The sequence below is a fragment of the Hemicordylus capensis genome, chromosome 4 (genome assembly GCF_027244095.1).
Source record: "Hemicordylus capensis ecotype Gifberg chromosome 4, rHemCap1.1.pri, whole genome shotgun sequence".
In the NCBI taxonomy this organism is placed as follows: Eukaryota; Metazoa; Chordata; class Lepidosauria; order Squamata; family Cordylidae; genus Hemicordylus; species Hemicordylus capensis.
The window spans coordinates 19,421,170-19,448,979 of NC_069660.1; the positions used below are offsets into that span (position 1 = coordinate 19,421,170).

Consider the following 27,810-nt stretch of genomic DNA (forward strand, 5'->3'; position numbering starts at 1 on the left):
TTGATGGAATAAAGCAACATTCTATAGCTAAATGCGAGCTTATTAAAAAGTATAAGTTATGCTTCCAGCTTTTCGTTCTGAACAGGTGATGACAAGGCAGTATTAAGAAAGGTTATATAGAGCTACCTTAAATTTGTCGCATTCTGACAAATTTAAGGTAATGAAGCTTACCAATAATGGTTAACAGTTTAAGAACACCAGATACCTGTGTTTCTTCACCAGCATCTGCAGAGAACTAGCGATAACCATTTGTGATGCACAAAAGTTTTGCAGAAGTCAACATTTTAGCAATTATTTACAACTGCTCTCTGAAATGAAATGAAAACCCAAAGGGTACCATAGCTATTCTGTGACCGATAACTTAAGGTTGGTTCACAAGTTACAATGGCTTACATGAGGAGGAAAGTTACTCAAAGAAGGCATTGCCTAACTTGCCCGTTTAATTTCAAGCAAATTACTTTGAGTAATTTTCCTCATCATGTAAGCCAGTGTCATTAACCGGATGACTAACATCTATGATATTCATTACTCAAAGGCAAATAAATAATGTTGTCAGTTACCCCACAGTTGTGTATACGATGACCAAAGACCAAAGAGTGTGGATGAACTAGTTCTGCAACACCTTTCCATTTGCAAAAGTTACTTGCTGGTGATGTTGAGGCAATTCCCCATTTTAAATCCTAGAATAGCCAGCCATACATATTGAAAACAATCCATCACACACTGAAAAAATGCAATTCCCAAGGAAGCCTCTAAAGCAGGAGGGTAACTTCGGCCCTCCTGCAGATGTTGGCCTACGACTCCCATAATCCCTGGCTACTGGCCACTGTGACTGGGGATTGTGGGAGTTGTAGTCCAAAAACAGCTGGGGGGGTGCAAAGTTGAGCAGGCCTGCTCTAAAGAGTAACATTGCTAACTCTTGCATCACATTTCTTCCATTTTGCTAAGCAAACACTACAGATTTTATGCTTGAAGTCACAAGCCAGACAGCCAGCATGTTGTTCTTTAAAATGGATCAGCAGACTCATTCTTTGTTCAGTGCTGTTTGTATTATCCTATATACTGCAGCACTCAGAGTAGGGTAATCCACAGGATCAGTAGTTAGCTTCTTTTTTTCTGCTTCAGTTGACCATGATGAAGTTTGATTTACAATGAGCTTTGAAGGGAAAAAAACAAAGACATGCTGACCCACTTGGGACTGAATCTGATTTACTTCAGCTGACTGACTCCCATGCTCCTTGCTTTCAAGTATGCATTGATCTCTCTAATCTCACTTTGCAGACCGTTTCCTCCACCACCCCTAACCCAACCCCACACACCCTCATCTTTAAGATGATCTAGACTCTTAATAATAATATTTAAGATGTCGTAAGACACTCTGTTGTTGTAACTTGTTAATATTAACTACTAACAGATAAGAGATTGTTGCCCAACCTTTTCCATCCAAACGCACACTTAAAAAAGCAAAACAATACGAATTGGGGCACACTACCTCCACAACAAAGTCACAATGTGTGTGTGTGTGTGTGGCAGCAAAGCTGCTGCATGATTTTTGTTTAGTCTGACTGAGGACTAGAAGCAGGGAATATAAACTCCCCACTTTGGGAGCCAACTCGCCCCATAATGCACTCAGCAACTGCTCCAGAAGCAGGAAGCTTAAACACCCTGTTTTGGGAGCCAGCTTGCTCCCTTGTGCTTTAGGAATGACATGTCCTTCTTGGTGCATCATGGGGCAAATCAGCTCCAAAAGCACTTTGCAGCCAACTCAGAGAGAGTCAGCAGGTACCGCAGCCAGTGTCCTGTGGCACACTGGTTGGGAAATGCCATCTCCAGGTTTACATTATAGCTTTAATAAGTTCAAATCTCAGGATTAGGCCAGCACCATTCTTTCTCCTGCACAGCTGAAGCTCTGCACTAGTGAAAAGAAGAATTGCTGCAAAATAGTATAAGCCACTCTGCCTTCTGGCATTGATGAAGAACACTGAAAGAAGATCTTTGTTCAAGAGCCCTCCGTTCAGGGAACTTGTTAGGGTTCCTGAGATCAAATAACTGACAGGCAACTCACACCCAGACATTTGTCTTTACCTATGAACTCTGTGACAGGATCATGCTCGCCTTCTGTCTTAATGGTGCCTGCAATGCTGTCATTCTCCAAGATTGGAAGAAAAAGCTGCACAAAATCAGAGGTATATGGAGGAGCAATCACATCCAGCACCTGAGATGTCAGAAATGGGAAGACAGTGGGTTACCATGCTTAAGGGGTGGGGCAGTAAAGGAAGTGGCTGATTAATTCCCCCACCCCCACAATCCAAAATCAGTCTAGCAGCATAATCCAATCTTGCATACACGTTTGCCATTCTGAAAAAGGGTTGTACACAATACAGCGGAGCATAACAATTTGATGATTATTCAGATAAGACAGAGATAAGCAAGGTGTACAAGCTTATGGGTGTCACCACAGAGTTATGAAGTAACAAGGGAGGGTGGCATCACCAGGTGCATTTAGCAACAAAAAAGGAAAGATCCAAAACGATGCAAACATCATTAATTCAAGGATCCAAATGTATTCAAGTTGCACTGTTTCATAGAGGAAGCAAAGTGTGCTCAGAGTTTATATACCCGCAAAGCAGATTTGTCTTCATATAATTTTATCCTTTGATAAATATTTGAGTCTCAGCACATATTGGGATCCTTAGAATAAGTTGTTTTGCAACATTTTGGACATTTGTCTTCTAGGCACACTGCAGCCACTGTGTACCTTGTGATCAAAACTCTTAATCTTTAATAGCTGCAACTGGCACATTAGCCTTGCCACAGTTATCCAGGTCAGATCACCTTAACACAAAATAAGTGGGGCTGCCTTTGAAAACCACACAGCAATGCAAACTGACTCAGAGTAAGTTGCCAGGTTGTTCATCAAGTGTTTTGTAGCTGCTGCCCTCATAAAGACAAAGTAAACACCACCTACAGATGTATATATCAGGCAGCATATAAATATAATAAATAAAAATAATCTTATGTAGATTTAACAAAGAGTTTATTCCATTTTCTCCTTTCTGACTCCCCGCCACCGACCCACCCACTCTACAGGATCCCCCAATTTAAAAGCCTAAAAAAACAGGTGTGCCTTAAAGGTCTTTTTAAAAGCAATCAGAAATGGAGAAGCTCTTATTTTGATAGGGAACATCTTCCAAAGTCCTGGGGCAGACACAAAGAAGGCCCAGTTCCGAGTTGCCAAATGAGCTGGTGGCAACTGTAACTGGACCTCCCCTCTTTAAGGCATCCTCTTTAATTCAAGGTTGCCTTCTATTAGGAAAAATACAGTATTGTTGGTATTAGAAGTGTAGCTGGAAGGGACCTTGGAGTTCTTCCAGCCCAACCCCTTGCTCAGTGCAGGAAACTGCTACAGCACCCTTGATCGATGGCTGTCCATCTCTATTTGAAAACCTCACAAGAACATAGGAAACTGCCATATACTGAGTCAGACCACTGGTCTATCTAGCTCAGTATTGTCTTCACAGACCGGCAGCGGCTTCTTCAAGGTTGCAGGCAGGAATCTTTCTCAATCCTATCATGGAGAAGTCAGGGAGGGAACTTGAAACCTTCTGCTCTTCCCAGAGCGGCTTCGTCCTATCTCACTGGAATACCTCCAGTGAAGGAAAGCCCACCATTGAATAAGGTAGACAATTCCACTGTCTAACAGCTCTTACAGTGAATACATTCTTTCTAATGTCTAACCAAAGTCTACTTCCTTGTCGTTTCAACCCACTAGGCCTAGTTCTGCCCCTCAGAAGCAGATCTTCACCAGCTACCACTTGGCTTCTAGGTGCTGTCCAAAGTGCTAGTTTTAACCTAACACATTCTAAAGAGCTTGAAACCAGTGTGGCCTCATGTGTTTGACTACATCTCTCTTCATCATCCCCAGCGGCAGTGGCCTTTGGCTGGAGATGACTGGAATTGTATTCAACATCTCGGAAACCCCATTACAGGAAACACTGCTTGAGGCCTGCCTACCATGGCTAAAGGACGTGTATGAATCTAATTGTTCTTGAAGATCATCTTAAGAGCCACATCTGGTGCCAAGTTGGTCATATTCAGGATAGAGATTCCCAACCTGTGGGACTCCAGATGTTGTAAACTACAACTTCCATCATCCCCAGATTCATCTGGAGTATCACAGGTTGGGAACCTCCGATTTAGGCGTGTAATTAAAGTGTCATTTGATAAGCAAAACTATTTTATTTTCCTGGACTTTAAATGGACAATTATTTGTTTCTATATTTAAATCTCTGTTTCTACTGCTTTGATTTGCTGTAAGCCACTTGGAAAACTTGCAAGGAGAAAAGCAGGATATAAATACATTCACTAAGCAAAAGGCCTCCGGAACTAATGTGCCAGGCAAATGAAAGTGGTGTGTATAATCAGCCCAGCTTATCCTCCAGCTCTCCAGGGTATCACTGACCTCAGTCACAAAGTATCTGATCAAAGAAATGTCTGTGTCCAGCTTCTCAAGACACTTGCGGATATAGCCAACCACGGGAAGAACATAGCCTCGGCTCAGTAAGTGAACCATCCTGTCCAGAAGGGTTTTCTTAAGTTCCAGCTGAAAGAACAAAGGCAATCTGTCAGACACTCGGTGAGCTACACGGAAGGGATGTGCACAGAATTATTTGGTGCATTCATTAGGGATGCACTGAATTTCTTCGGCGAGGCAGGGAGAGGGACCTTTAAGGATGAGTAAAACAGGTCCTTATCTGCTCCTCCGCTGCCCGGCTGCTTTTCCTGCTGTGGCGCTCGGAAGTCCGCACGCGGCTGCTGCACTGACCCAGCAGCTTGCCCACGGAGCCGGGATGCACATGGCCACTGCGCATGCAGTGGAGGAGCAGGTAAGGACCTGCTCTACTCGTCCTTAAAGGTCCCGCTCCCCACCCTGCCGAAACAATTTGTGCACATCCCAACTACATAGTGCCATTTTTCAGTCCAAATAACCCCGGATGTAACAAGGACTTGTTAATTCTGTAACAAACTGCACTTACTGTAGGCTCACTAATACCACCAAGGCCAGCCCAGCTCTCTCCCTCTCTGATCTGATTAACACAGTAAACCCTGGGCTGAAGCTGCAACAGCAGCAACAGTCACATATGGATGGAGAGCACTCTTTCAATTCTCTCAAGCTGGGCATGAAAAGAAAGATCAATTGCCCTCCAGAAATGCCTCACTTTTTCTGGCATGGAGAAACAGGAGGTCACTCCTGGATGGATGCTTGCCTTCCTTATTCTGCTGACTTTCCAAGTACCCCTTCGGAAGTTCCCAAGCAACCCATGACAACAGCCATCTTGTCTGCTCCAAGCATTTGGTTTTCAGAACTATTTTACCTCTACACATGGAGGTTCAATTTAACTACCACAGTTTATAGCTGTTGATAGATCTAATCTCCATGCACCTGTCCAATCCTTTGTCTAAAACCAGGTGCCATTACATGTTGCAGTAATCAATTCCATTAAAATTAGGCACTGCATGAAGAACGATTCCCTTTTGCCTACCTTAAGCTTCATGCCAATCAGTTATCACTGCCTTCCAAGACCACAATACATTATGCCAATGAAGTTATATAAACCTGATTTTGAGTGGGGGAGAGGGAAGCAGAGGGATGGACATCACAGTGGGGGGAAGAAATAGGAGACAATATTAAAAAGCAGTTGTTGATATATCTAACCAGAGGATGACAGCCTCTGAATTCATGTCTGCGAACCCAGTCTTACAGGCGGATGTGTAAGGAGTGAAGGATCTCTTCTCAGCCTCATCAATTAAATCCTCCATGTATAGCTATGGGAAGATGCAACTTTCACTGTCTCCTTCAAAAGCTCTAAAAGCATTCAAGGAGCCAGGAATCACTAGTGCCAGCCTTTCTGAAGCTAAGGCTGGGCTCTCAAATTCTAGCTACCAGGTACCTTTCAACCATCAGGGATCACCACTGAATGGATTAAAATCAGTCTGGGAAAAGGACCTACAAGCAGTTAGGGATGCGCACGGAACTGGTTCTGTGTACTCCTGGGAGGACAGGTAACTTTAAAGCAGGGAAGGCGCTGCATCCCTGCCAGCCCGCCCCCTGCCGGCACTCTCTCTAAAAGCGGGCAAGCCGGACTGCAGTGTTCCTCTCTGCGTCACCACGGGGCGGGGGCTGGCAGGTAGGCAGCATCTTCCCTGCCTCTTAAAGTTACACACACAAACACACTCGAACCAGTTTGGGCACCGGTTGATGGAACCGGTTCAGCATTCCAGAAAAGGTGTGCCGGACCAGTTCCGTGCACATCCCTCCAAACAGTCATTGATGAAAGGGACTGGAATAGGATCTGGTCTTCTAAACCTATATTTCCATCTTCTCTCCAAATTAAAGAAAATTACCTTTAAATAGTTTATAGATGGTACAGGACTCTGGTAAAATTGGCATATATAAAAAACTAAAAACAAGTCAATGCTCGGCTGGAACCACTGTAACGAGAAGGGCACATATTTTCATCTATGGCGGATGTGCCTGAACGGGCTCGGGCAGCAACGGGTGGGATGGGGTGGGGTTCCCTTAAAATGGAGGCGAGAAGGTCCTTACCTGCTCTGCTGCAGCTTCATCACAGTGCTTGCTCTAGCAAAGGCTGCACAGAGCTGCGGCACTGTCTGCTGCAGTCTGCACACACATGGCCACTATACATGCAGAGAGCAGCGCTGCAGCTGCTCACGGCCTTTGCTAGAGCGAGCACCATGCCCAGAAAAGCAGTGGGGCAGCAGCGGAGCAGATAAGGGGACTGCTCCCTGCCCGGCCAAACTGGTTTAGTTGCGGGCGCCTGCGTCAGTTTGCCGCTTCCCTAAGAAGGTGCCAGACTGGTTCATGCACATTCCTAGTGTCCAAGGATTAGAACCTTTTGGGGGCTGGTATCTGTAGAAATGGGTAAAATCATTAATCAGGAAATTAAGATAGATCCTCAGCTAGAATTGTTGGGAATATTAACTGAAGATAATAAGAAAATACAATCTAAAGAGCTGGTGATTTATGTGTGGGTAGTGGCCAGAATGGTGATAACAAACAATTGGAAGCGTGTTATCTGCAGATGAATGGTACAACAAACAGATCTGGCTTATTGCTATGACCGATAAATTAACCCATTTGTTGAATCTCAGAACAGGACAACCAAAACCATATTCTTTCTTTGAGGTTTGGCAAGATTTAATACTTTTTATCAATCAGAGAAATTATGGTGAAATATTACCTGCTTGTTACATTCAGATTAATGAAAGATGTGTGTCATTCATAATGTGCTCAGATTTGTTTGGGTTAATGTTTTGGATTGGGAACATCTTTAATAATAACTGAGAACTGATCTTTAGGAAGCTAGTGTGTAAGAGGTGGCTGTTTTTTTTTTTTTTTTAAGTATTGTGCGATATCATACTATGTATTGTTCTGCATTTAATATTTTGTAAAGTAAATGCAGAGCTCCCTTTCCTCAACAATGAGCCACCCAATCAGTTTGGAGCTGTCAGAGAGGCTTGGACCTCTCCACCTATTCTTTTCAAGATACTAAAGCAGATCCCAATTTATGCAAGGCATTCTAGCTAGCAATGCTTATCCCCAGATAGTATTGGTCAATATTCCACAGTAGAGGCCAGCAACTGGCAACCCTGGCCATATCTGACCCTCATGAGTGGCTCTCAACTGGCTCTCAATTATCAACCCCAGAGGCAAAGATGGGGTGTGATAAGCAGCGATTTGCAACAACAGGGGTTAGCAGCATGATTTGAACCAGACTATATGATCTGCCTAGATAAGGAAAAGCCCTCACTCTATTTGGACACCAACATCTTGTACTACCTAAGCCTGATAACACACTTTCATGTCATTTGGCCTGGTTTTCCAGGGTTTGTAAACAGTTGTAATTGGTTTTAAGGTTGTAACCTGTTTTTCATTGTTTGACTACTGTTTTATGATGTTTTAATTGTTGTTGTTTTTTTAAAATTGATTTTAATGGTTTTGTTTTAATCGTAAACCGCCCTGAGCCATTTTGGAAGGGCGGTATAAACATCAATCAAACAAACAAATAAATAAATAAAATAATTTTCTTGCTGCTCTTGCTTTCCTAGACCTGGGCAAGGGAAATGACTTTTTACATCACTGTTCCCCCAACATCTCCCTCCACTGAAGGTCTTGAGAACTAGGAACCACTGATACTGGTCTTGCAATAGCAAGCATGAATTGTCACCTTTGCTAAGTGTGGGTTTGCAATTGAATGGGAGATTACAAAAGAACGCTTTAAGTTAGTCCCCTTAGGGGTGAGGCTGCTCTGGGAAGAGCACCTGCATGCTTGCATGCAGAAGGTTCCAAGTCTCCTCCCTGGCATCTCCAAGATAGGTCTGAAAGAGACTCCTGCCTGTAACCTTGGAGAAGTTGCTGCCAGTCTGTGTAGACAATACTGAGCTAGTATTGGTCTGACTTGGTAGAAGGTGGCCTCCTTTGTTCCTATCTGTCCCAATGAGGACTGCAAGACTCAAAGAATGTCCTTGTTCAGAGAAAAGATGTAGAAGAAACTCTAGTGAAAACTTAATAATCCAGTTGTTCTAATTGTTGCCTAATATGTAAACGACTATGGGAACAAAGCTAGTTTCTGGATCAGGGTTCAACAAGCAGAGCCATATTCTGTAAGAATCTTGCAATATCCTTCCTACAGAAGTCTTCCAAATTCTGCAGATTTGAAGAATCCCCAATGTTAAGTAATCAGATTGCTACACTCAAAGGAATTGTGGAAACTGTACTCATAGAAGTGAGCAAGGCATCTTAGCAGCTTCACAAAACTACAACTCCCATGATTCCTTGAGAAAATCCACACCAACCAAGCCACTTCACTTTGGGAATTCAGAAGTGAAAAGGAAAGGATGACCTAAGAAGAATTCAAATCACCTGCTCCAGAACATCAAGCTGAGAGTGTTCTGTCTCAAAGAGTTTGACAAGAAGCTGCAAGACCAGAGGGTGAAGTAGCTGATGGCATGTACTGATCTGCAAAACAGAAGGCAAGTCTGTAAGATCCCCTGCATTTCTATTTACACACACTTGCACTTCAAGAGACAAGTGCTTTAAGATGCATCTTGCTAGAACAGAGAATATCTAGTGCTACCACCCATCCTAGAGTTCTGAAGAGTATCAACCAAACTGGCTTACTACAAGGAATGGTCACAAATTTCAGCATTATTGGCACAAGATGAGGTCTTGCTTTTAGCACAGCATGCATAGAAGGTGGGTCTTACCTCGTCCAACAATGCCAAGTGCACTGGAGTATGATCAGTCTGCAACTGGAAATAGCGGGGCTCTGATACCGTCCAGTCAACCCATTTCAGGACCCCCATTGCTACAACTGGAAACCTAAGGATACAAGAAATCCACACTAAACATACAGGGTTCAGACATCCTCCCTAAACGAGCAACATATTCATCTTATTTATTTTTTATTTCTCTGTGTAAACGGCCATAAGCCATTTTTGGAAGGGTGGCATAGAAATCGAATGAATGAATGAATATTAATCTGCTGCCTGAATGTATATCAAGACTATCTCTTTTGCTAATCCTCCACTTACAGGATTGGTTGTCTTGACAACTCTTTCAGATTCTCCACACCTTGCTAGACAATTCTATCAACATGGAAACATCCTCTTCTGGTCCACAGCATTCAATTTCAGGGGCTTCTGCCTTACCTTCACATACAGAATTGCTGAGGGGGAACTAGGCATTTTTGCATTCTGATGTATCTTTGTGATCCCAAGCTGGTAGCCAGATACAGGAAACCCTAAGCTACAGTACAAAGCTAACTCACAAAGAGAAAAAGGGGTGGGGTGGGGGGTCCTCAGAGAGTGAAGCTGATACACCTGATTTAATAAGAGAAAAGGTGGCCCTTAAACGAAAGCAATGAAGACTCTTGCTACAAGGGTGTCAGCATGGAGTACTTTAAACTCCACTATTCAGGAAAGGTGTGTGTGGATTAAGTGCTGCTGTACAAGTTTTACTAGCAAGGAAAATGTTATTAGCAATGCAGATATAGAACTTAGTAATTTTCTGCAGTACAGAAGATACGAGTTAAGTAGAGAGGAAGCAAGACGGAAGCAACAGAACCAACTTAGAGAGAGGCTTCCCAAGACCGAAGATTTCCAGTGTCTTGGAAATGCAGGCATGTGACCAAACCTCTTGCATTTACAGTGGTCCCTCGACTTACAAACTACTCGACATAAGTATTTTTCGAGTTACAAACGGCAGTTTTAGATGCGGTTTTAGATGCGGTTTTTTCGACTTACAAATTTTTAGATGGGGTTTCCTCGACTTACAAATTTTTAGATGGGGTTTCCTTGACTTGCCTGCCTGTTTACTGCCTGTTTATTCTTGAAAAGAAATGTTCCTGTGCAGTTTGCAAGCCTTACTGGGGGTCTGGGTCTTTTTTCTAGGCTCCGGAACGCATTAATCCGTTCCCAATGCATTCCTATGGGAAACCGCTTTTCGACTTACAAATTTTTCGATTTACAAATGTGCATTCGGAACGGATTAATTTTGTAAGTAGAGGGACCACTGTATTTATTTTATTGTTATTTATTCACTCAAAAACAAACTTGCATGAGTGTCTACAAAAAGCACCTCTTCAAATGCTGCCAGGAAATAAATCAAGAGGAAAATGTGAAGGAGATCAACTGGAAGCAAAGCTCATCTTCTAGTCTAAAACTAAATTATCAGGTGAGAACTGGCATAATTACTGTGCTTTAAAGATGACTTAATGATTGGAAATCTCTTAACAGGCAAGGTCAAGGCGAGCAGGGCACAGAAACAACCTTAATCCTAAGGGTACCTATGCTATAGTATTAATAGATATCTGCAGCAAAGAGAAGCACAAAATTAGAGATTCTAAGACTGGAAAGCATGGATCTGGCACACAGACAAAATCCGAAAACTGATTGTAATGGTAGATGATGGAGCTAATCCTCTATTTTGGATGCTTGCTTGCTTTTGTGCTATGTTTAAAATGGCTGCTTGTTCCTCATTTTGAGTTATAAAAGGTTAAAAGTTGAAAGTTGTTATTCTTTGTAACGGCTGCTTTCTAACTGTTCTGTCTGGAGTCTGTTAATTTTTTGCCTGGTTTACATTTGCCCTGACTGGTTAACTCAAAAGAAGTGAGCAGAGTTTTAACGCATAAAGAAGAGCCAGGCTGAAGAACAGACTACACCAGAACCTGCCAGGGCTGGGCAGAAGGAGCAAGGCCTGTTGCAGAAGCAGAGAGTCAGAGGCCTGCTACAAGTGCAGAGCAGGGAGTGAGCTGACCAAGAAAAGCTACAGGTGGGAACCGTGTTAGAAGCTACCCTAGAGTATAGGTTACCTGGATGCACTTACTTGTTCCTTGTGCTCTTATGGTTACTGTTCTTCATATCTAAGATTTGATAAAAGCCTACTGTTTGAACTGAACTATTTCTGCTTTAAGTAAAAATTTCACTGTTTTGATTCAACACTTGTTGAATCTGTGTCTGTATTCCCCACGCCTACGCTTAGATGTCTCACCATTCTACCTACCCCTGAGACAAGGGTCTGAAGGGCTGTTTAGTAGAGACAATCAAAACAAACTGGTGGTAGCGGCAATGTTTGTCAGATCACTGGGCTGGATGAGACCAGGAACACAGGAAGCTGCCATATGCTGAGTCAGACCGTTGGTCCATCTATCTGAGTATTGTCTACACCAGTGTTTCTCAACCACTGGTCCGCGGACTGGTGCCGGTCCACAAGGCATCACTAATAAAAACCACCTCCCCCCTCAAAAAAAAAAAAATTCAGGCTGGCAGGAGCGCTCCAGAGCTCATTTTCAGGCAGCCCTTGCTTCTGGATAACGTTCATTTCACTTCCTTGAAACGAACATTATCCAGCAGTGAGGACTGCCTAGAAATGAGCTCCAGAGAGCTGCTTGAAATTATTTGGGGGAGTGTGCCAAGGGGTGGGGTTGGGATGAGGGGGGCAACCCCCTTACTAACGGCTGGTCCGGGAAACTGCGCGCAAATAATGTTGAGAAACACTGGTCTACACAGTCTGGCAGCAGTGTCTCCAAGGTTGCAGGCAGGAATCTCTCTCAGCCCTATCTTGGAGATGCCAGGGAGGGAACTTGGAGCCTAGATGCTCTTCCCGGAACAGCTCCATCCCCTAAGGGGAATATCTTACAGTGCTTACACATGTAGTCTCCCATTCATATGCAACCAGGGCAGACCCTGCTTAGCTAAGGGGACAAGTCATGCTAGTTACCACAAGACAGGCTCTCCTCCCTAAATTATTGTCAGGCTGTAATTATTTAATACACAAAGATTACGTTTCTCTTAACCTTCTTCGTTGCAAACTCTGTTGAGTAGACACTGTGACACAGAACACTGTCAGGCAGCACCAAGTGAAGATTCACAGCTGCTTGATCCCCCCTCTCTAGTTTTGAAGCATTTCCCAGGAACATCTCCCTCACACTCAAGGTTTTCCACTTCATCGCTGGGGGCAGTCTTTGAATTTTTAGAAATACAGGTCACAATATTAGGACTCTAGAACTGCCATCAGATTTCCATGCTCTTTGGTACAAAGACAATGCCCTGCAGATTGCTTTGCTACACGAAATATGCAGCTCTCAAAGAAGGAGCTTGTGGAAGATTTCAAGTGCAGAAGGGAATTCCTTGCTTCCTTAGAATACTGTTTAATGGAAACTCTGCTTGACAATGAATCGAAGCCTATATCCAGGGAGACGCTTACCTGATGCACTGGTAAAGGGTGCTTAGATCTGCCACAAGTTCAGAAGCTCCTTTATTTTCATTGCAGCAGAGGTTGTGGACTGTTTCTACAGCTTTTGAAGTGGACTTGAGTTCATCTTTATTTATGCTCACCCTCTTGTTCTAAGGATGTTATGAAATACGGTTTGGGAAGCAAAAAGAGTCATCCATGTTTAGCTTCTTAAAGGAAAAACACACACCACCATATGGATTAGTTTGTCAATTTTTCTGGAAAATGAATGTTTTGAGTTCTATACAAGTATTCTATTTGAGCTGCTCAACAGACGAGATTATCCTATTTTCTCACCAAGAACCTGCGGGTTATTCATTTCTTCAGACAAAACCTTTAGACCTCTTTAATGCTTAAACAGAACAAATCTTTCAACTCGAGCAAACTTGTTTCAATATACATAGCCACCTCAATCTTATGGTTCACTGTATTTCCTTCATTAGCCAGAACACACACCTTTGTTTGTACAGCTCTTCCTTCATGTTTCTCTTTCATATGTTTAGCCCAGGGTTTCAAACAGTCATCAGTGCTGTGCACATTACATTAGCTTTTAATCCATGTTTTCTCAGGAACCTTTTTTTTTACCTGATTAAACTATCAGTCACACAAATGACTTTAAGTACAGGTAACCTTTCCTCAAATTTTATCCTCAGATTGATCCACTGGGAGCTTAACCATTCTTTCTAACGAATTCTTCAACTTTTCTTCTAGAGAACTCCACCTCTTCATCCGATGAAGCTCCCACAGCTCTCTGTATAACATTCACTTGCTCTTTAATCATCTGCAGGTGTGCTGACTTACTGTTCATTATTAACTCTTTCTTTGCTGGTTGTCTATACCATCTGGTCTCAATGCCATTCCTTCTCAACTGTGCTTCTGTGTCTAGGAACAGTAACCATCCCTGACCATTTGGCTGTTCCCTGGTCAATTTTACACTCCTCCATCTATTCAGTTCCCTATACACATGATCCATGTGGTCTGCAGTCTCTGTAATGATCAGAAGATCAATAGACCTCTTATATGATGTTTTGGTAATACTTTTCTCTAAAGAATTCATATAGCTTACAGCTAGCAAAGGGGCCAGCCGATTTCCCATTGATAATCCGTGTGTGTACAATATTCACCACAGATCCTAAACTTATTACCTTGTAGGCAGACCGCTGTTAATCCATCAATATCCGTAACGGTATATTGAACAGTTACAACCAACTATTGATGTAAAGAAAGCAATGGAATGTATTGGCCTATAAAAGGATGAGTTTTGTGAAGAGCCACTCATCTTCTCTCTCCCCAACTTCTCCTGCCCAACTTCTCCTGCCCTTTAATCTTGTGTGTTTCCAGCTGCCTGAAATAGAGCACTGATAATGATGGATGGACATTGAAATGTGTTTGCTTGAGTTGGAAGATCTTTTATTTACACATTAAAAGAGGTCTAAAATTTCTTTCTGGAGTACCATCTTATCCATTTTTCTGCAAATGGAGGGTGCGGGTACTTAAAGAGGTGTGGGTTTTCTAGCAAGACATTCACAGAGACCATTTCTGGCTGTCAAGTGCTTCCCTGCTGGAGAATTTTTAGAGGATCCCTGGATCATGCAGGTGTGAGGAGGCAGCTGAAATGCGCTCTCTCCCTTCTTCCTGCCATAGGAAGCAGCAGCCCTCTCACCAGTTTTCTTCTAGGCAAGCAGCTAGCGTGGGGAGTAGAGTTTACAATCAGCAGTAGAGGAATGTGCAGGAGAGCAGCTGGGTGGGTGCAGGCTTTTGGACTTATAATGGGAAAGCTACTGAACTGTGGGCTCTAGGCAGATGCAGGCTCCTGCCATGGGTGGGTACTATGCATGTAAATATGGTAATTCTTTATACAGATATTCCCAAATAACTTTGCATAGATATTCCTGATTTAATACAAGGAAGAAAGGCAATGGTATATCTTTTTTAATGGTGTGGAAGATTACCTATTTATACTCTTAAAGATCTTACTACTCTGACCTATGGGCCTATAATTCCTACTGACTTCTGTTGAATATGCACTTCTATGGCCCTTTAACTGAAGCAGGGCCTTCTATACCACAACATGTGCACCCATATACCCCTACAAAGCCGAGTCCATCAGTCACCCACCACATCCTGTGCCATATTCAAAGCAGCAGCAAGGAAGACGTGTCAACAGGATCATTTCAGAAGAATGATAGTCCAGATGACTTGAGCTCAGCCTCTGCTCCCCACTTGCAATAAAAGGGTTGCCAATATTGGTTCGCCTTGCAGGTTAGTTGTATAATTACAAGATTTGTCCGCACATACCAAACATTTAGCTATGCTTTTCGTGTTTTGTACCCTCTGGAAGGAAAAGAGTGTAGAACTTTATCCTAAATAATGATGGGGATTAACAAATGCCTTATTTTTGGTTTACTCTTAAAGCAGGGGAACAGTACTCTAACGAGTTTTACCTTTTTCCAGGTTTCCACAACACTAGCTGCATATGCCAAAATATGGATATATTTGTGTTTATGATCCTGGTTGATCTTAGCACCAGGCTTAAACAGCGACAGCATGAAAAGGTCCAAGAAAGCAGGAACTCTGATCTGCAAAGAAAATGTTCTTTGATTAGAACACTGTCCTCTTAGTTAGGAGAAATGTTAGCATTTGGAGAAATGTTGTACTGCCCGAGTACATTAAATGTTGTACTGCCCGCGTGCATTTTCTCCTCCTTCCCTCCTCCATACCAAGGCATGCCGTGGCTTACGCCTCTCCCCCACCATGGGATGTACTTTGCCTTCACTTCTTTTCCCTTCCTCCCTTCAGATCCTAACCTTGTACTCCACGGAAGGAAGAAGCTTCCATTCATTTGCAGAATGCAAGATTAGAATCCAGGCGGGTTCTCCCAAAGAAAAGAGTGCTACCCACCAGTTCTACTGGAGGAGGATCCATGCTCGTGAACATTTTGAAGAGAACGGTGATATCCGCCGGGTTCAGAGCTCCTTTCGACAGCATGGCACCGAGCGCCTGGCAGGCACGAGGGTAGGAGGCAGCAGTTCCCAGAGCTAGAGTGATCTGACTGGCATCGTGGCCTCTGGACAAGCAGGACAAGGAGGAAATAAGAAGGCGGGGGGTTATTTTATTTATTTATTACATTTTTAACCCACTCTTCCTCAAAGATGCCCAGAGCGGCATACATGCTTGTGTTTATTCTCACAACAACCCTGTGATGTAGGCGGAGAAGTAATTGACTGGCCCAGGGTCACCCAGTGAGTTTCATAACTGAATGGGGTTTTGAACTTGGGTCTCCCCAGTCCTAGTCCAACAGTCTAAGCACTATTTAGGCAATTTGTAGAATGAGTAGAGTCAAGCATGTGAACAATCTTTTAAGAGTGGTGGGCACGTTAAACACACCCAGAGAGCGCAACATCTTTCAGAGTGGGTTTCCACCTGAAAGAGGTCATTATCAACTGGGCTACACAACTTCGGCACTCCAGCTGTTGCTGGACTACAACTTCCACTGTCCACAGCCAGTGACCAATAATCAAGGGATGATGGGAGTTGTAGTCCAGCAACACCTGCAGGACTGAAGCTGTACAACCCTGGGCTAGATGCATTTGGCATTGAACAAGTGCTAACTGCACTGTATGTATGCAAGCTATACTGTGGCCACCTTCGGACGTAATGCAGAACCGCGGGTCCAATGGCCCCCCACTCCCCCATCCGCATTCAGACGAAATGGAGAGCGATCTAACTGCAGCCTCGCTGACTGCAGAGAGGAGGGGTTGGAACTGGCTGCTGGGACTTCCGTCATTAATGAAGGACAGCCCTGGAAGCCAAGAGCAGCCAGAGAGGGAGGAGCTTCCTCCCTCAACTTCAGTTGCTTAAGGGGCACACTGCAGTGCCAGCATTTGGATGCAACGCTAGCACTGCAGAAATGGAGTTAAGAGCAGCTAAACCAAGGGAAAACCGAAGGTTCATTTTTAGCTTTAACTGTGGTTGCTCGCATTTGGACATATGGTTTCATGTTATGTGCAAATGTGGCCAATGACTATCATTCTTTTCCAGGGTTTCTTAACCTTTGGTCCCCAGATTATGTTGGACTACAACTCCCATCATTCTCAGCCATGGTGTTTGTGGCTGTGGATGATGGGAGTTGTAGTCCAACAACAGCTGGGGACCCAAGGTTAAGAAACCCTGTTCTATTCTATCTTATTCACATTTAACTTGCTCTTCCTCTCACAAGCCCAGAGCAGTATACATGGTCATGTTTATCCTCACAACAACCCTGTAAGGTAGATCAGGCTGAGAGAGAAGTAACCAGCATGGAGCCACCTACTGAGTTTCATGGCTGAATGAGGATTTGAACTTGGGTCTCCCTAGACCTAGTCCAATGCTCTAACTATTACACTGTGCTGGCTATCATGTCAGTTAACAACATGTTATTTGTTCACATATTTAGATATATAGTGTGTTATGTAAAATCCTAAGAGTTTAGGTTTGGAGATTTACAACTGAACAAATGTAAAAGTTAGATAGGTAGGCTCCAGAATGCATCCAATTAAGAAAATAAGGCCCAGATCTGCATAATCCCAGCTACTAATTGCCAAATCAAACGACAAACATGTCTAAAAGATGTTCAGGCAAGGATAAGCCTCCAGGGACAAACAGCTTCACTGTATTGGAGCAGCTACCAGGAATTCTTATCTGCATGTTCTCATTGTTTAAGGCCAACGCAGGGAAAAGGTATTCTCATTTTACTTTAGAACAGGGGTAGGCAACCTTGGCTCTCCAGCTGTTGTTGAATTACAGCTTCCATCATCCCCAGCCACAATAAATCATGGCAGGGGATGATGGGAGTTGTAGTTCAACAACAGCTGGAGAGCCAAGGTTGCCTACCTCTGCTTTAGAACACCACAGTGGGACATGGTGGCAGCCTTCCAGCTTGGAAGCATCCTGAATGGTGAACAAGACTACTTTAAGCCTGCACATATCCTGGAGCACAGATTTTGTGCATTTCCAAATCAGGGCGGTTTATTTTTCCAGGTTGCTTTGGGAAAACACAATGGAAGTTTGTGGGCTTGATATTTTGTGACAGTATTTTCCACCTGTAATTTTCATGCCAGGTTCAGTTTGGCTAAGCTCTCAAAATGTCATATAAGTATGGAGCAGGCCTGGCTTCCTTTCCCACCGGGCATGCATCAAGCTAAACTAGGGCAACTGAAGCTGCGTGTAAGTGAAGAATAATGTAGTAAGAGTTTACTTCTCGTGAGCAAATCGCTGAACTTCCTGAGCAATCCTGCGCACAGCAGAGCCACCTTGCTCTTCTTGGGCTAATATGGACATCATAGATTGGGCAAAGAGGTATGTATGTTCTCCATGGCACACCATTTTCTGCAAATACATTGACACACAGATATTATGGCCACTCTAGGAAAAAGAATTCATTTTTTAATTAACATATGGTGCTTGTCAAGGGGTAATAGGGATCGCTGACATCCAAACTAGCACTGTGTCATTGTGTGAGAAGGGAGGGGCAATTTTGACTGTCTCTCCTTTCGTTTAAAGCCCACTGTGCTTCCTGAAAATATGTCCCAGAGGCTCATGTAGCCCTCAGGGATATATTTTTGGGAGGCACAGTGGGGCTTCAGAGGGAAGGGGGCACAGTCAAAAATCATCCCTCCCCTCTTGTGCTGCCACAGTGTTAGTCTGGCTATCAGTCACGGTTGCACCAGCACAGTCATAGCCTGGATGTCAGCCAATGTCTGAAGACTGATGGAAGCAAACTCAGGTGATTTCCCCCCTGGCATTTCATTTCAACACATGCTTTGAAAAGAATGGGAAAATAAAAAAGAGATCCAAGCTTGGAGTTGAGGAACCAAGTTCTGGCTTATTAATCAAGACATTTGTGATTGCAAACTTCTTCTCCCTTCCCCAAGTCCAACTGGAATGTAAATATAAAGTTGGGGAAAAGATGGATATTTGTCCATGTGCTGAGTACTGCCTCACTGCTGCTACCTCAAGCAAAAGCCTAGTGGGGAGAGGGATCCCCCCTCCACACTACACTTTGGGGAGGAACACTTTGTCTCCTTGGCACTGGGATTTTGTAGGAGACAGCAGCTCCAGCAAGACGCTGTTGACACCTCCTACAAACACCCAGCTTGCAGGTGAAAAAAACATGTCTCCTTTCCTCATGGAGAACTTGGGGGGGAGAAATTAAGGTTTCTCCCCCTAAGCTGGGTTTTTGCAGGAAGTGCCAATGTGCTTCCTACTTCTGAGCATGCAAGTGGCTTTAGGAACCCCATTGACAAACTAGCAACATGATCAATAATGTATACACTGACAGATCTTCCGCTTTTACTGATAATTTTATTTATTATTTTATTTTATTTATTTATTTAATGGATTTTTATACCGCTCCAAACCAAAGTCTTGGGGATACCATCTACTACCATCTTCACAGTTTTAGTGATTAATAAGAGAAATCTCAACAAATACTGTACTGCTTCTCCAGAATCAGCAGGGAAAGAGGATATCCTAGGAAATGGTCCAAAACTTTTAAAAGCATCAAAATGCAGTTCATGCAAGGCCTGTTGCACCATTCCCAATTCAGGAACCTTTGCAATAGATGAAGTATCATAGATAAACAAAATAAATCTTGAACGGGAAAAGAGGAGACGACAAGATAGCACTTACAGCAAACTCAGGTAGATTCTTCTCCAGGTTTTCTTCCCCACCATCTAAGATTGTAGCTAGAGAGGTACGTAGTACTCGAGAAAAGACCTCTAATTGCTGGCAGGCTGTCGATACACTAGTGATCTCCCCTTGGTACCCAGCATCAGAGATAAGCTGCAACAAGAGCAGCAGCAATGGCAGCTCAGACAATAGCAGGACTGCAGACCACAGGAAGGCTCATGCTCACCAGTACCTCCACATTTATTTATTTAACATATTAAACATGGTAATTTCAATTTGAGTGGAACTGAAACAGAATAGTAAACACACCAAATATTTTAGAATTTAAAATCTGGATTAAAAGGGGGGGGGAGGGAGAGGCTATCAAGAGCATAAGCTACTACAGAGCTGTACGCAACACTGCAAGCCACAGAGAAGCCCATGCTCACCATGGCAACTCTGTTTGCATCCTAGCTTGCCACATTTTTATCTTTGTGAAGAAGAGAGAGACTATATTGCCAATGTGCTAGCAAGCAGGTGAGAATGATGTTGGGCTCCTCATATGGACAGCCAGAATCCAAACCCAAAATGTATATTAAGAGCAAAGACTTATTTCCAAGCTGATAGTATAGGAACAGAGCTCAACAATACACACAAATTCATTGGCCGACATCCTGATTAACAGTGCATTAAAAGCACACAGGCAGCACTCTCCTCATTTCCAAAGGGGGCACAAGAGTTGCGATGATTCTCACAGCTCTCCCCTTGCTCCAGAAGCATTCTTTCACCCACAGAAAACTGTTCCCGAGGATTACATGCAACTCTCAAGGAGATGTTTCTGTGGATCAAGGAGCACTTACAGAACAAGGAGAGAGCAGCAAGAAATGTCACACTCTTGTGCAAGAGAGCCTCCCTTTTGGAAGCAGGGAGATTAGCCCTGTACACAGGAGCACATGTGCACCATTAAGATGTCAACCACTGACTTTTGAGCACACTTCACATTTTCAAGGCCATAATTTGGCGGCTTATGTCAACACCAAGAGTCAGTTGCAACCATGTTGAAAACAAGGTGATACATAGTTACAGAATAGCTGCAAGTGAACTTCAATTAAGCTAAGAAGATATCACCAAGCCATAACAAATCCTACATACATACACCATGTGCTCTTCCCACATCAAGCACTCCAAATATCCTATGCATTTCCTGAAATATTTTAGCCAACGAATGGATCTCCTCGCTTGCTCACTTTATTTATTTATTTTATTTATTTTTACATTTTATATCCTGCTCTTCCTCCAAGGAGCCCAGAGCGGTGTACTACATACTTAAGTTTCTCCTCACAACAACCCTGTGAAGTAGGTTAGGCTGAGAGAGAAGTGACTGGCCCAGAGTCACCCAGCAAGTCTCATGGCTGAATGGGGATTTGAACTCAGGTCTCCCCGGTCCTAGTCCAGCACTCTAACCACTACACCACGCTGGCTTGTGCCCTCTCGTAACTTGTGGCTGTGGTAAGAAGCTGACCACCCCCTCCAAAACAACAACAATGGGTATTAATTACCTTGACAGTGAAGTTCAGCATGAGGCAGTCTGGGTGGGCTTCAGCCAGTTTGTAGAAGAGATCCCTCCATGTCGTGTGGGCTATCATTTGTTCTAGCCATGCTGGCGTCTGCCAAAAGCCAGAGCAACAGAATTACACAGTCTAAGAGGCCAAGGAATGTTTTTCTGAATCTTTAGTGCAGTTTTAGAATTACTCAAACAGGGGAAGAAACAGTGCAACTGTGCAAAAATCAAGTGAGGAATTTGCCTCTCGGAGACCAAGATTCAATCCCTCTGCTCAATGAACTCATTATTAGTAACTTCACTTCAGTCTACTTGGTGGAATGCATTACAAGACAATCTACATATTGGGAAAAGCATGCAATATGAATGGTAATCTGTTACATGCCATATGAATGGCATATAATACATCAGTGTCTTTCACTGTGAATGTGTGTCATTGCACATATTGGCTTCCTAGTTGGTGTACCTATGGTAAAAAGATCTTTATATTCAAATATAAACAAACACACACTTAAATTCCATGCTGAAAGAAGTAATGGATGAAGTAGCCTTAAGTGGCATTGTGGTAGCAAGTAGGAGTGTGCAGAACCAGTCCAAACTGGGCCCATCTCACATCGAACCAGTTCAGCCCAGACCAAGGGACTATGCTTGTAGAGGGGAAATTGGTGAGGAGTTCAAAGGGCGAGCAAGAGGGCACCATACTGGCAGTGGTGTGGTGGCCCTGTTGGCTGGCGGTGGCTCAGTTCCGGCCGCTGCGCATGTGTGAAGGCCAGAAGTGGGCCACAGCCAACCCGTGCTACAGGGGGGGGGTGCCGGGGGGGCCTGGGGGGTGCCGGGGGGGCCTAGAGGGGCCACCAGCCTTCTCCCCCACCTACCACCTAAACCCCTTTAGAGCTAGGAATCCCCTTTATAAACAAAACTCCTTGGATCGGGACAAACTGGTTTGACTGCCTGCCGGTTCCAACAAACCAGTTTGTGGACCGGTGGTTTGGTTCGAATTCAAACCGCTGAGAACAGCTCTGTGCACACCCTTAGTAGCAAGCATGCATTATCCCCTTTGCTAAGTAAGCTTGGGTTTGCATTTGAGTGGAAAACTACACATGTGAGCATTGTAAGATATTCCTGTTAGGGCAGTGGTTCCCAAACTGGGAGCCTCCAGATGTTGCTGGACTACAACTCCCATCAGCCCTAGCTACAATTTATTGTGGCTGGGGATGATGGGAGTTGTAGTCCAGCAACATCTGGAGGCTCCCAGTTTGGGAACCACTGCCTTAGCTGATGGGGGTGGGAAGAGCACCTGCATGCTTGCATGCAGAAGGTTCCAAGTTCCCTCCCTGGCATATCCAAGATAGGGCTGAGAGACTCCTGCCTGCAACCTTGGAGAAGCCGCTGCCAGTCTGTGTAGACAATACTGAGTTAGATGGACCAAGGGTCTGACTCAGTATAAGGCAGCTCCTATGTAAGCATGTAACTGTCTCGGACTCCATTCACATCTTTAAAATGGGAAGCAAAGGTCCCAGTGGACAGCCTGAATCAACCCAATGTGGTCCATCCCTAAAGCTAAGGGGGTCAGTTCTTGGTCAACAACCAACCTGGGAATCCATCTCCCCATATACTCACATATTCTGCAGCCCCAATAAAGTTACATGCTAAACTAGTTCAAGAGGTTTGTGGAAAGCAAACAGTATTTTCTGCTAGTCTCGTATAAGTTCTTTAAGCCTACCCCTGTCAGCAATTATTCTGAGAAGGACTGAGCTTTATCACATTTCTCAGCATTACATTCTCTGTGTTACCTCTCCTTCCTCTGTGAAAATGGAATCTGCTTTTCGAGGATCAAAGTGTTTAATGAGCAAGCTTTTTAAGTGGTTTTCTACTGTCTCCTGGACTTGGATTGGCTCAACTCCTGCAACGAGAGAAGTCACTGTGTATTAATTTCTGTCAAGCAACAATTCTTTAATGTTTTTGTGACTACCTCTTATGACAAGCGTGTACACATCATTTACAGCATTTAACCAGGAGGCAATCAGAAGATGTTTATTTATTTAACAGTCATTTTTATTTTGTGCAAAAGCTCTCATGTGAAATTTCTATTTGCATCTTAAAGTTTTGTCAATCAAATGTTTTGTAAACCACACACAGAACTTGCGTTTTGGGCGACATAGAAATGTATTAATTAATTAGATTAATTAATTAATTAATTAAAGTGTTAGACCAGGATTGCATAACTTCAGCCCTCCAGCTGTTTTTGTACTGCAACTCCCATCATCCCCAGCCACAGTGGACATGATGAGAGTTGTAGATCAACATCTGCAGGAAGTCCGAAGTTGGGCAGCCCTGCATTAGACACTCAGTTAACTTTAAAACAATTAACGGCAACATACCTGTTTGAATTAGCCACTCAGCCAGCAGGTTTACTGTCTGAGCTATGGCAGTATAGTTCTCCGATAAGAGCTGGATCACATTCTCTGGAGAGCCACCTGCCTGGAAATACCTATGAAAAGATTTAAACATAATTGAAACAAAGTCTAAGGAATCAAGTAGCAAGAGATTTCAAGGTAAAAATCTAACAATCAAGATGCCATTTTCCACAGTCCTGTCTAGCACTGTAATTATTTTGCACCCACCTTTTTAAAGTATTAAAAATTGAGGGCTCCATTATGTAATCACGGGTAGAAAATTTGTGCAAACATTCCTGCTGGACTTCAGCATCATCTTCTTCTCCATATTCATCATCTTGCTGTTTAAAAAGAGCAGAATTGGAACAGTCAAGTTTTCCACCCAGTGGATTTCTCTTGTTATGTACTAGCTAGGTAAGTTTAGCATTTTTCTTTTCCTGAGGTTCTGAGACCCTGCTCAACAGTCAATAAAAGCAAAGAAGCAAGAAAGGATTTTTATTTCAAAAATAGAACTATGTTTTAATATTTACACTATAGTATTTTTATTACTCATTCTTAGAAGAAAAGGCTATCTTTAATACTTTCCTTTAAAAAAAAATCCTCTGGCAACATCTACCCAGGCTGTGAATATACAAACATGATTTAGTACCTGTTCTGCATTTTGCACCAAGTATCTTAATATTAATCAAAAGGAAATCCAAAAGCAACAAGAGCAAAATCCCATTGCCACAGAACTATTCTTCAAGTTTTTTTTGAATTTGAATGCTTGCACATTTGTGACATCTTAGTTGACCCTAATAAAGATGTCGCATGGCTGCTGCTTTTGGATTTCCCCTGTAACAGTCCAACTAGGCTGCCAGTGGAAAAATCTGTACTAGAACATGGTATTGATGAATGTGGCCCTTGGTGGTTCATGGACAAATTAACAGAAAAAAATATGTATCAATAACAAGCAAGATAACTTGGACTTATCCATGGCATTTTGTTTGTGAATAATGATCCATCAGTTAAATATTTTCCTGATACAATTGACATTCTGGTCAAATTGCTTAAGACATCATATTCTTTGGTAGTATTACAAAGCAGCATCCTTTGTTACTATCGTATGTTTGAATTCTAAAAAAAAGGCTGCAATCTTAGGCACTCTTACTTGGGAGTAAGCTCCACTGAACTCACTGGAGTTTACTCCCAAGTAGAGATGCATGGAATTGCACTATATGACTGCAGCACCTTTGCACCTACCTGGGACTTTTACACACAGCAGGCTTTACTATGAGTTTACTGGGAGGCTTTACTGCAAACTCGAAGTTCTTAATAAAACCACAACACACACAGTGGATTTTTTTACCCCAGATATAAATCAGGCTACATTCTAATACACAGTGAAAACCCCAAATTGTGTATGAACTGCTCCCCGATAACTCACAGGGGACTTTGGGGTAAATCTGACTGATATGTGAATGCCCCCCCCCCATTCTGGAGGAGATGCAAGTTAAAGTGCTTCGAAAGCCCTGTGTGAAAAACTTCCTGGGAATAAAGCCTAGAAGCATAGAATTGTGATTTAAGTCCGTTATAGTATCGGCTTTCATTCCTACCACACTTCAGCTACTGCATCTTTCTTATTTTCTTTTCTTATAAAGCTGAATGTATAAAAACACCCACTCCTCCTTTCACTTAAAAGAACTGTTTCGAAAAAGCCACAGGTACATTTCTGATACAGAAAAGGGAATGCTTAGGGAGATGGAGACACACAGTTCTGAGCTGAGCGTCAACACCTGGAGCACCCTAAGTTGGGAATGGAAACCCAAGGATTACACCACTGTAAACACCATCCTACCTCAGGGTGTGGATGATGGGAGTTGTAGTCCAGCACCAACTGGAGTACAACTACTGGACACTACCCTACCTCAAGGTGGGGATGATGGGATCTGTAGTCCACCAACATCTGGAGCACACCACAGGTTGGCCGGAACTACTTGGAGAAATTGCCTATTATAAGGGTGCTTAAGATTTAAAAACAACCACACGCCCATCCTCCTGGCTGGCCGCTTCACCATGGAGGCCGGGCCCAGCAGCAGCCTCCCTCCAGCGCCCCTTCCCCCCCCCCCGGAGTGCTCACCCCCCCTCCGTCGCCGTCATCCCCCCACTCCGCGGCGCTGACGCCGAAAAACTCGGGCTCCTCCATGAGACACGCAGGCTCCGCCCCGTTGCCCACCAGGCTCCACCCCCTCCCTTCTCCTCCGCCTTGTGCGCGGCCGCGGCTCGCCTCTTGCAAGGCCTTGTGGGTAATAGCGGGCGGAGAGAGCGGCGAGGCCAAAGAGTTCGCTCCTCATCGGCTTAACTCTGCCGTATTAAAACTTCGGGTAGTCAAGTGGCAAGTGTTTGCCACGCAGATTTGTCCATGTAAGTTAAATCCTTAATTAAACAACAACTTTAAGCAGCATATTTTATTTTTCTAAAATGCAAGATGAAACATTATATTCAAATAGAAGGCACGCATTGAAAACAAATTAAGTGCATCGCGGCTGGGGATGATGGGAGTTGTTGGAGAGCGTCAGTGGGACAACCCTGCTATAATACACCATAGTGTCTGCCTAAAGAGAAATAAACAAATACTTCCGTGTGCACGGACGAATGATCAAACAAGGGATGGCTTCAAATTTGGGAAACAACCAATGGGGACGATAATTGCGTAACTACAGCCATTTAATTATTTTTTATTATTATTTATGAAGTCTCTCTGCATTATTTATGAAGACTCACTGTCAGAACTTCTAATGATGTCTCATTTTAAATATGAGCTTCAGAGGGCAACAGCAGCGTGTAGCAAAATAGAAATCTACACATTTCCACCACAGTCCAGATGCTTTCACCATAGAGGCGCCCGGGATCGAGGGACTACTCTGGGTGCCTGTTGGCGAATCATCGGACTCAATGACGGCTTTCGATTTAAAACCGAAGGTTTAGGTTGCGAGCGGTGCTCGCCTTCCTTTTCTACTTCTAGGGGATTAGGCGGCCGCTGAGTGGGCAGGTGGAACCAGGTGGGAGAGAAGGCGGGACGTTCCACGGTTGGCGGGACAGTGGCCAAAGCGGTCGGGAGGGTTTGCCTGCGTTTGCTGCCTACGAGGCACGTTTGCTTAGGAGTCCTTCAATGGGACTTCTTTCTAGGCTCTTTTAGAGCTCAGCTCACCTTTTACTCACTTTCCAAAAGAAAGGAGCGCTCCTGAGCATGGGCAGAGCACTTCGTGTTTTTAGTGCACAATGCGCAGGTGGAAGAACTACATACGGACACACCCACCCACACAGCCCCATGTGAGACTGATTGATTGACGCCTCAAGTCGGTGTCAGCTCTTAGCGACCACATAGATAGATTCTCTCCAGGATGATCTGTCTTCAGCTTGGTCTTTAAGGTCTCTCAGTGGAGCATTCGTTGCTGTCGTGATCGAGTCCATCCATCTTGCGGTTGGTCCTCTTCAGGGGTGTAGCTATAATTGAACAAAAGGGTTCAAAGAACACGGCCCCCAGCTCCAGAGGGCCCTCCAGCTACATCCCTCCCTATTTTCTTCATTATCTCCCTCAGTCTGGGGGGCCGCCAGAAAGAGGGATGAACATGGGCCCCCTCTCCCCTAGCTACGCCCCTGGTCCTCTTCTTCTCTTTCCTTCAACTTTCCCCAGCATTGTGGACTTCTCAAGGGAGCTGGGTCTTTGCATAATGTGTCCAAAGTATGATAGTTTGAGCCTGGTCATTTGTGCCTCAAGTGAAAATTCCAGATCGATTTGTTCTATGATCCATTTGTTTTCCTGGCTGTCCATGGTATCCTCAAAAGTCTTCTCCAGCACCAAAGTTCAAAAGCATCAATGTTTTTTCTATCTTGCTTCTTCATAGTCCAGCTTTCACATACACAGAGTCACAGGACAAACCATGGTCCGAATGATTCTAATCTTTGTAGGTGTAGACACATCATGGCAGCTAAATATCCTTCCCAAGGCCTTCATTGCAACCCTACCAAGTGCTAGTCTGCAGTGTATTTATTGACTGCTGGATCCTTTACTGTTGATGGTCGATCCTAAAAGGCAGAAGCTATCCACCACTTCAATGTCTTCATTATCAATTCTGAGACTGGTTGCTGTACCCATTGTCATTAGTTTAGTCTTCTTTAGTCTTCCCTTTTTTTTCACCGTGCTCCTTGACTTTCATTACTAGAGCTTGCAGATCATCTGCATTCTCAGCTATCAGAGTGGTGTCATCAGCATAGCGCAGGTTATTGAGACTGGAAACACTTTATTCAAACATGTTTGTCAGCCACGTTGAAGACCAAAACAATCGTAAGATGGAATATAAATATGTTAAATAGGTATTAAACACATACGTACATGAAAAGCAGTTAAT

The 27,810-nt window shown here is 43.7% G+C and overlaps 1 protein-coding gene across 4 annotated transcripts; it reads right to left on the minus strand.

Annotated features, from left to right (window-relative positions):
* On the minus strand, window positions 1-25,687 carry NELFCD (negative elongation factor complex member C/D). Of its 4 annotated transcripts, none has more exons than XM_053249656.1 (15): window positions 25,539-25,687; window positions 23,648-23,760; window positions 23,405-23,514; window positions 22,817-22,926; window positions 21,022-21,129; window positions 19,484-19,636; window positions 18,051-18,181; window positions 15,716-15,881; window positions 15,259-15,393; window positions 12,788-12,927; window positions 9,289-9,403; window positions 8,945-9,040; window positions 4,463-4,603; window positions 2,086-2,215; window positions 1-1,156 (listed from the first exon to the last, which is right to left on the minus strand). In XM_053249656.1, exons 1-15 carry the CDS (start codon window positions 25,602-25,604, stop codon window positions 1,122-1,124), a joined length of 1,749 nt encoding a protein of 582 aa, XP_053105631.1. In that variant the 5' UTR covers window positions 25,605-25,687; the 3' UTR covers window positions 1-1,121. The 4 variants fall into 4 exon arrangements, 3 of the variants coding, with proteins under 3 accessions (XP_053105631.1, XP_053105632.1, XP_053105634.1); XM_053249657.1 differs by lacking the exon at window positions 25,539-25,687 and adding an exon at window positions 25,326-25,511; XM_053249659.1 differs by lacking the exon at window positions 25,539-25,687 and adding an exon at window positions 25,257-25,394.
* Between the last annotated feature and the right edge of the window lie 2,123 nt (window positions 25,688-27,810).

What these genes read in the sequence shown, in the direction of transcription:
- NELFCD (XM_053249656.1), bottom strand. Translation starts at nt 25,604, where the DNA reads ATGGAGGAGCCCGAGTTTTTCGGCGTCAGCGCCGCGGAGTGGGGGGAT. An exon ending in TGAGTGGCTAATTCAAACAG is followed by an intron (nt 22,927 to 23,404) that starts GTATGTTGCCGT and finishes CTCTCGTTGCAG; the next exon opens with GAGTTGAGCCAATCCAAGTC. An exon ending in TTGTGGAAACCTGGAAAAAG is followed by an intron (nt 12,928 to 15,258) that starts GTAAAACTCGTT and finishes TAACATCCTTAG; the next exon opens with AACAAGAGGGTGAGCATAAA.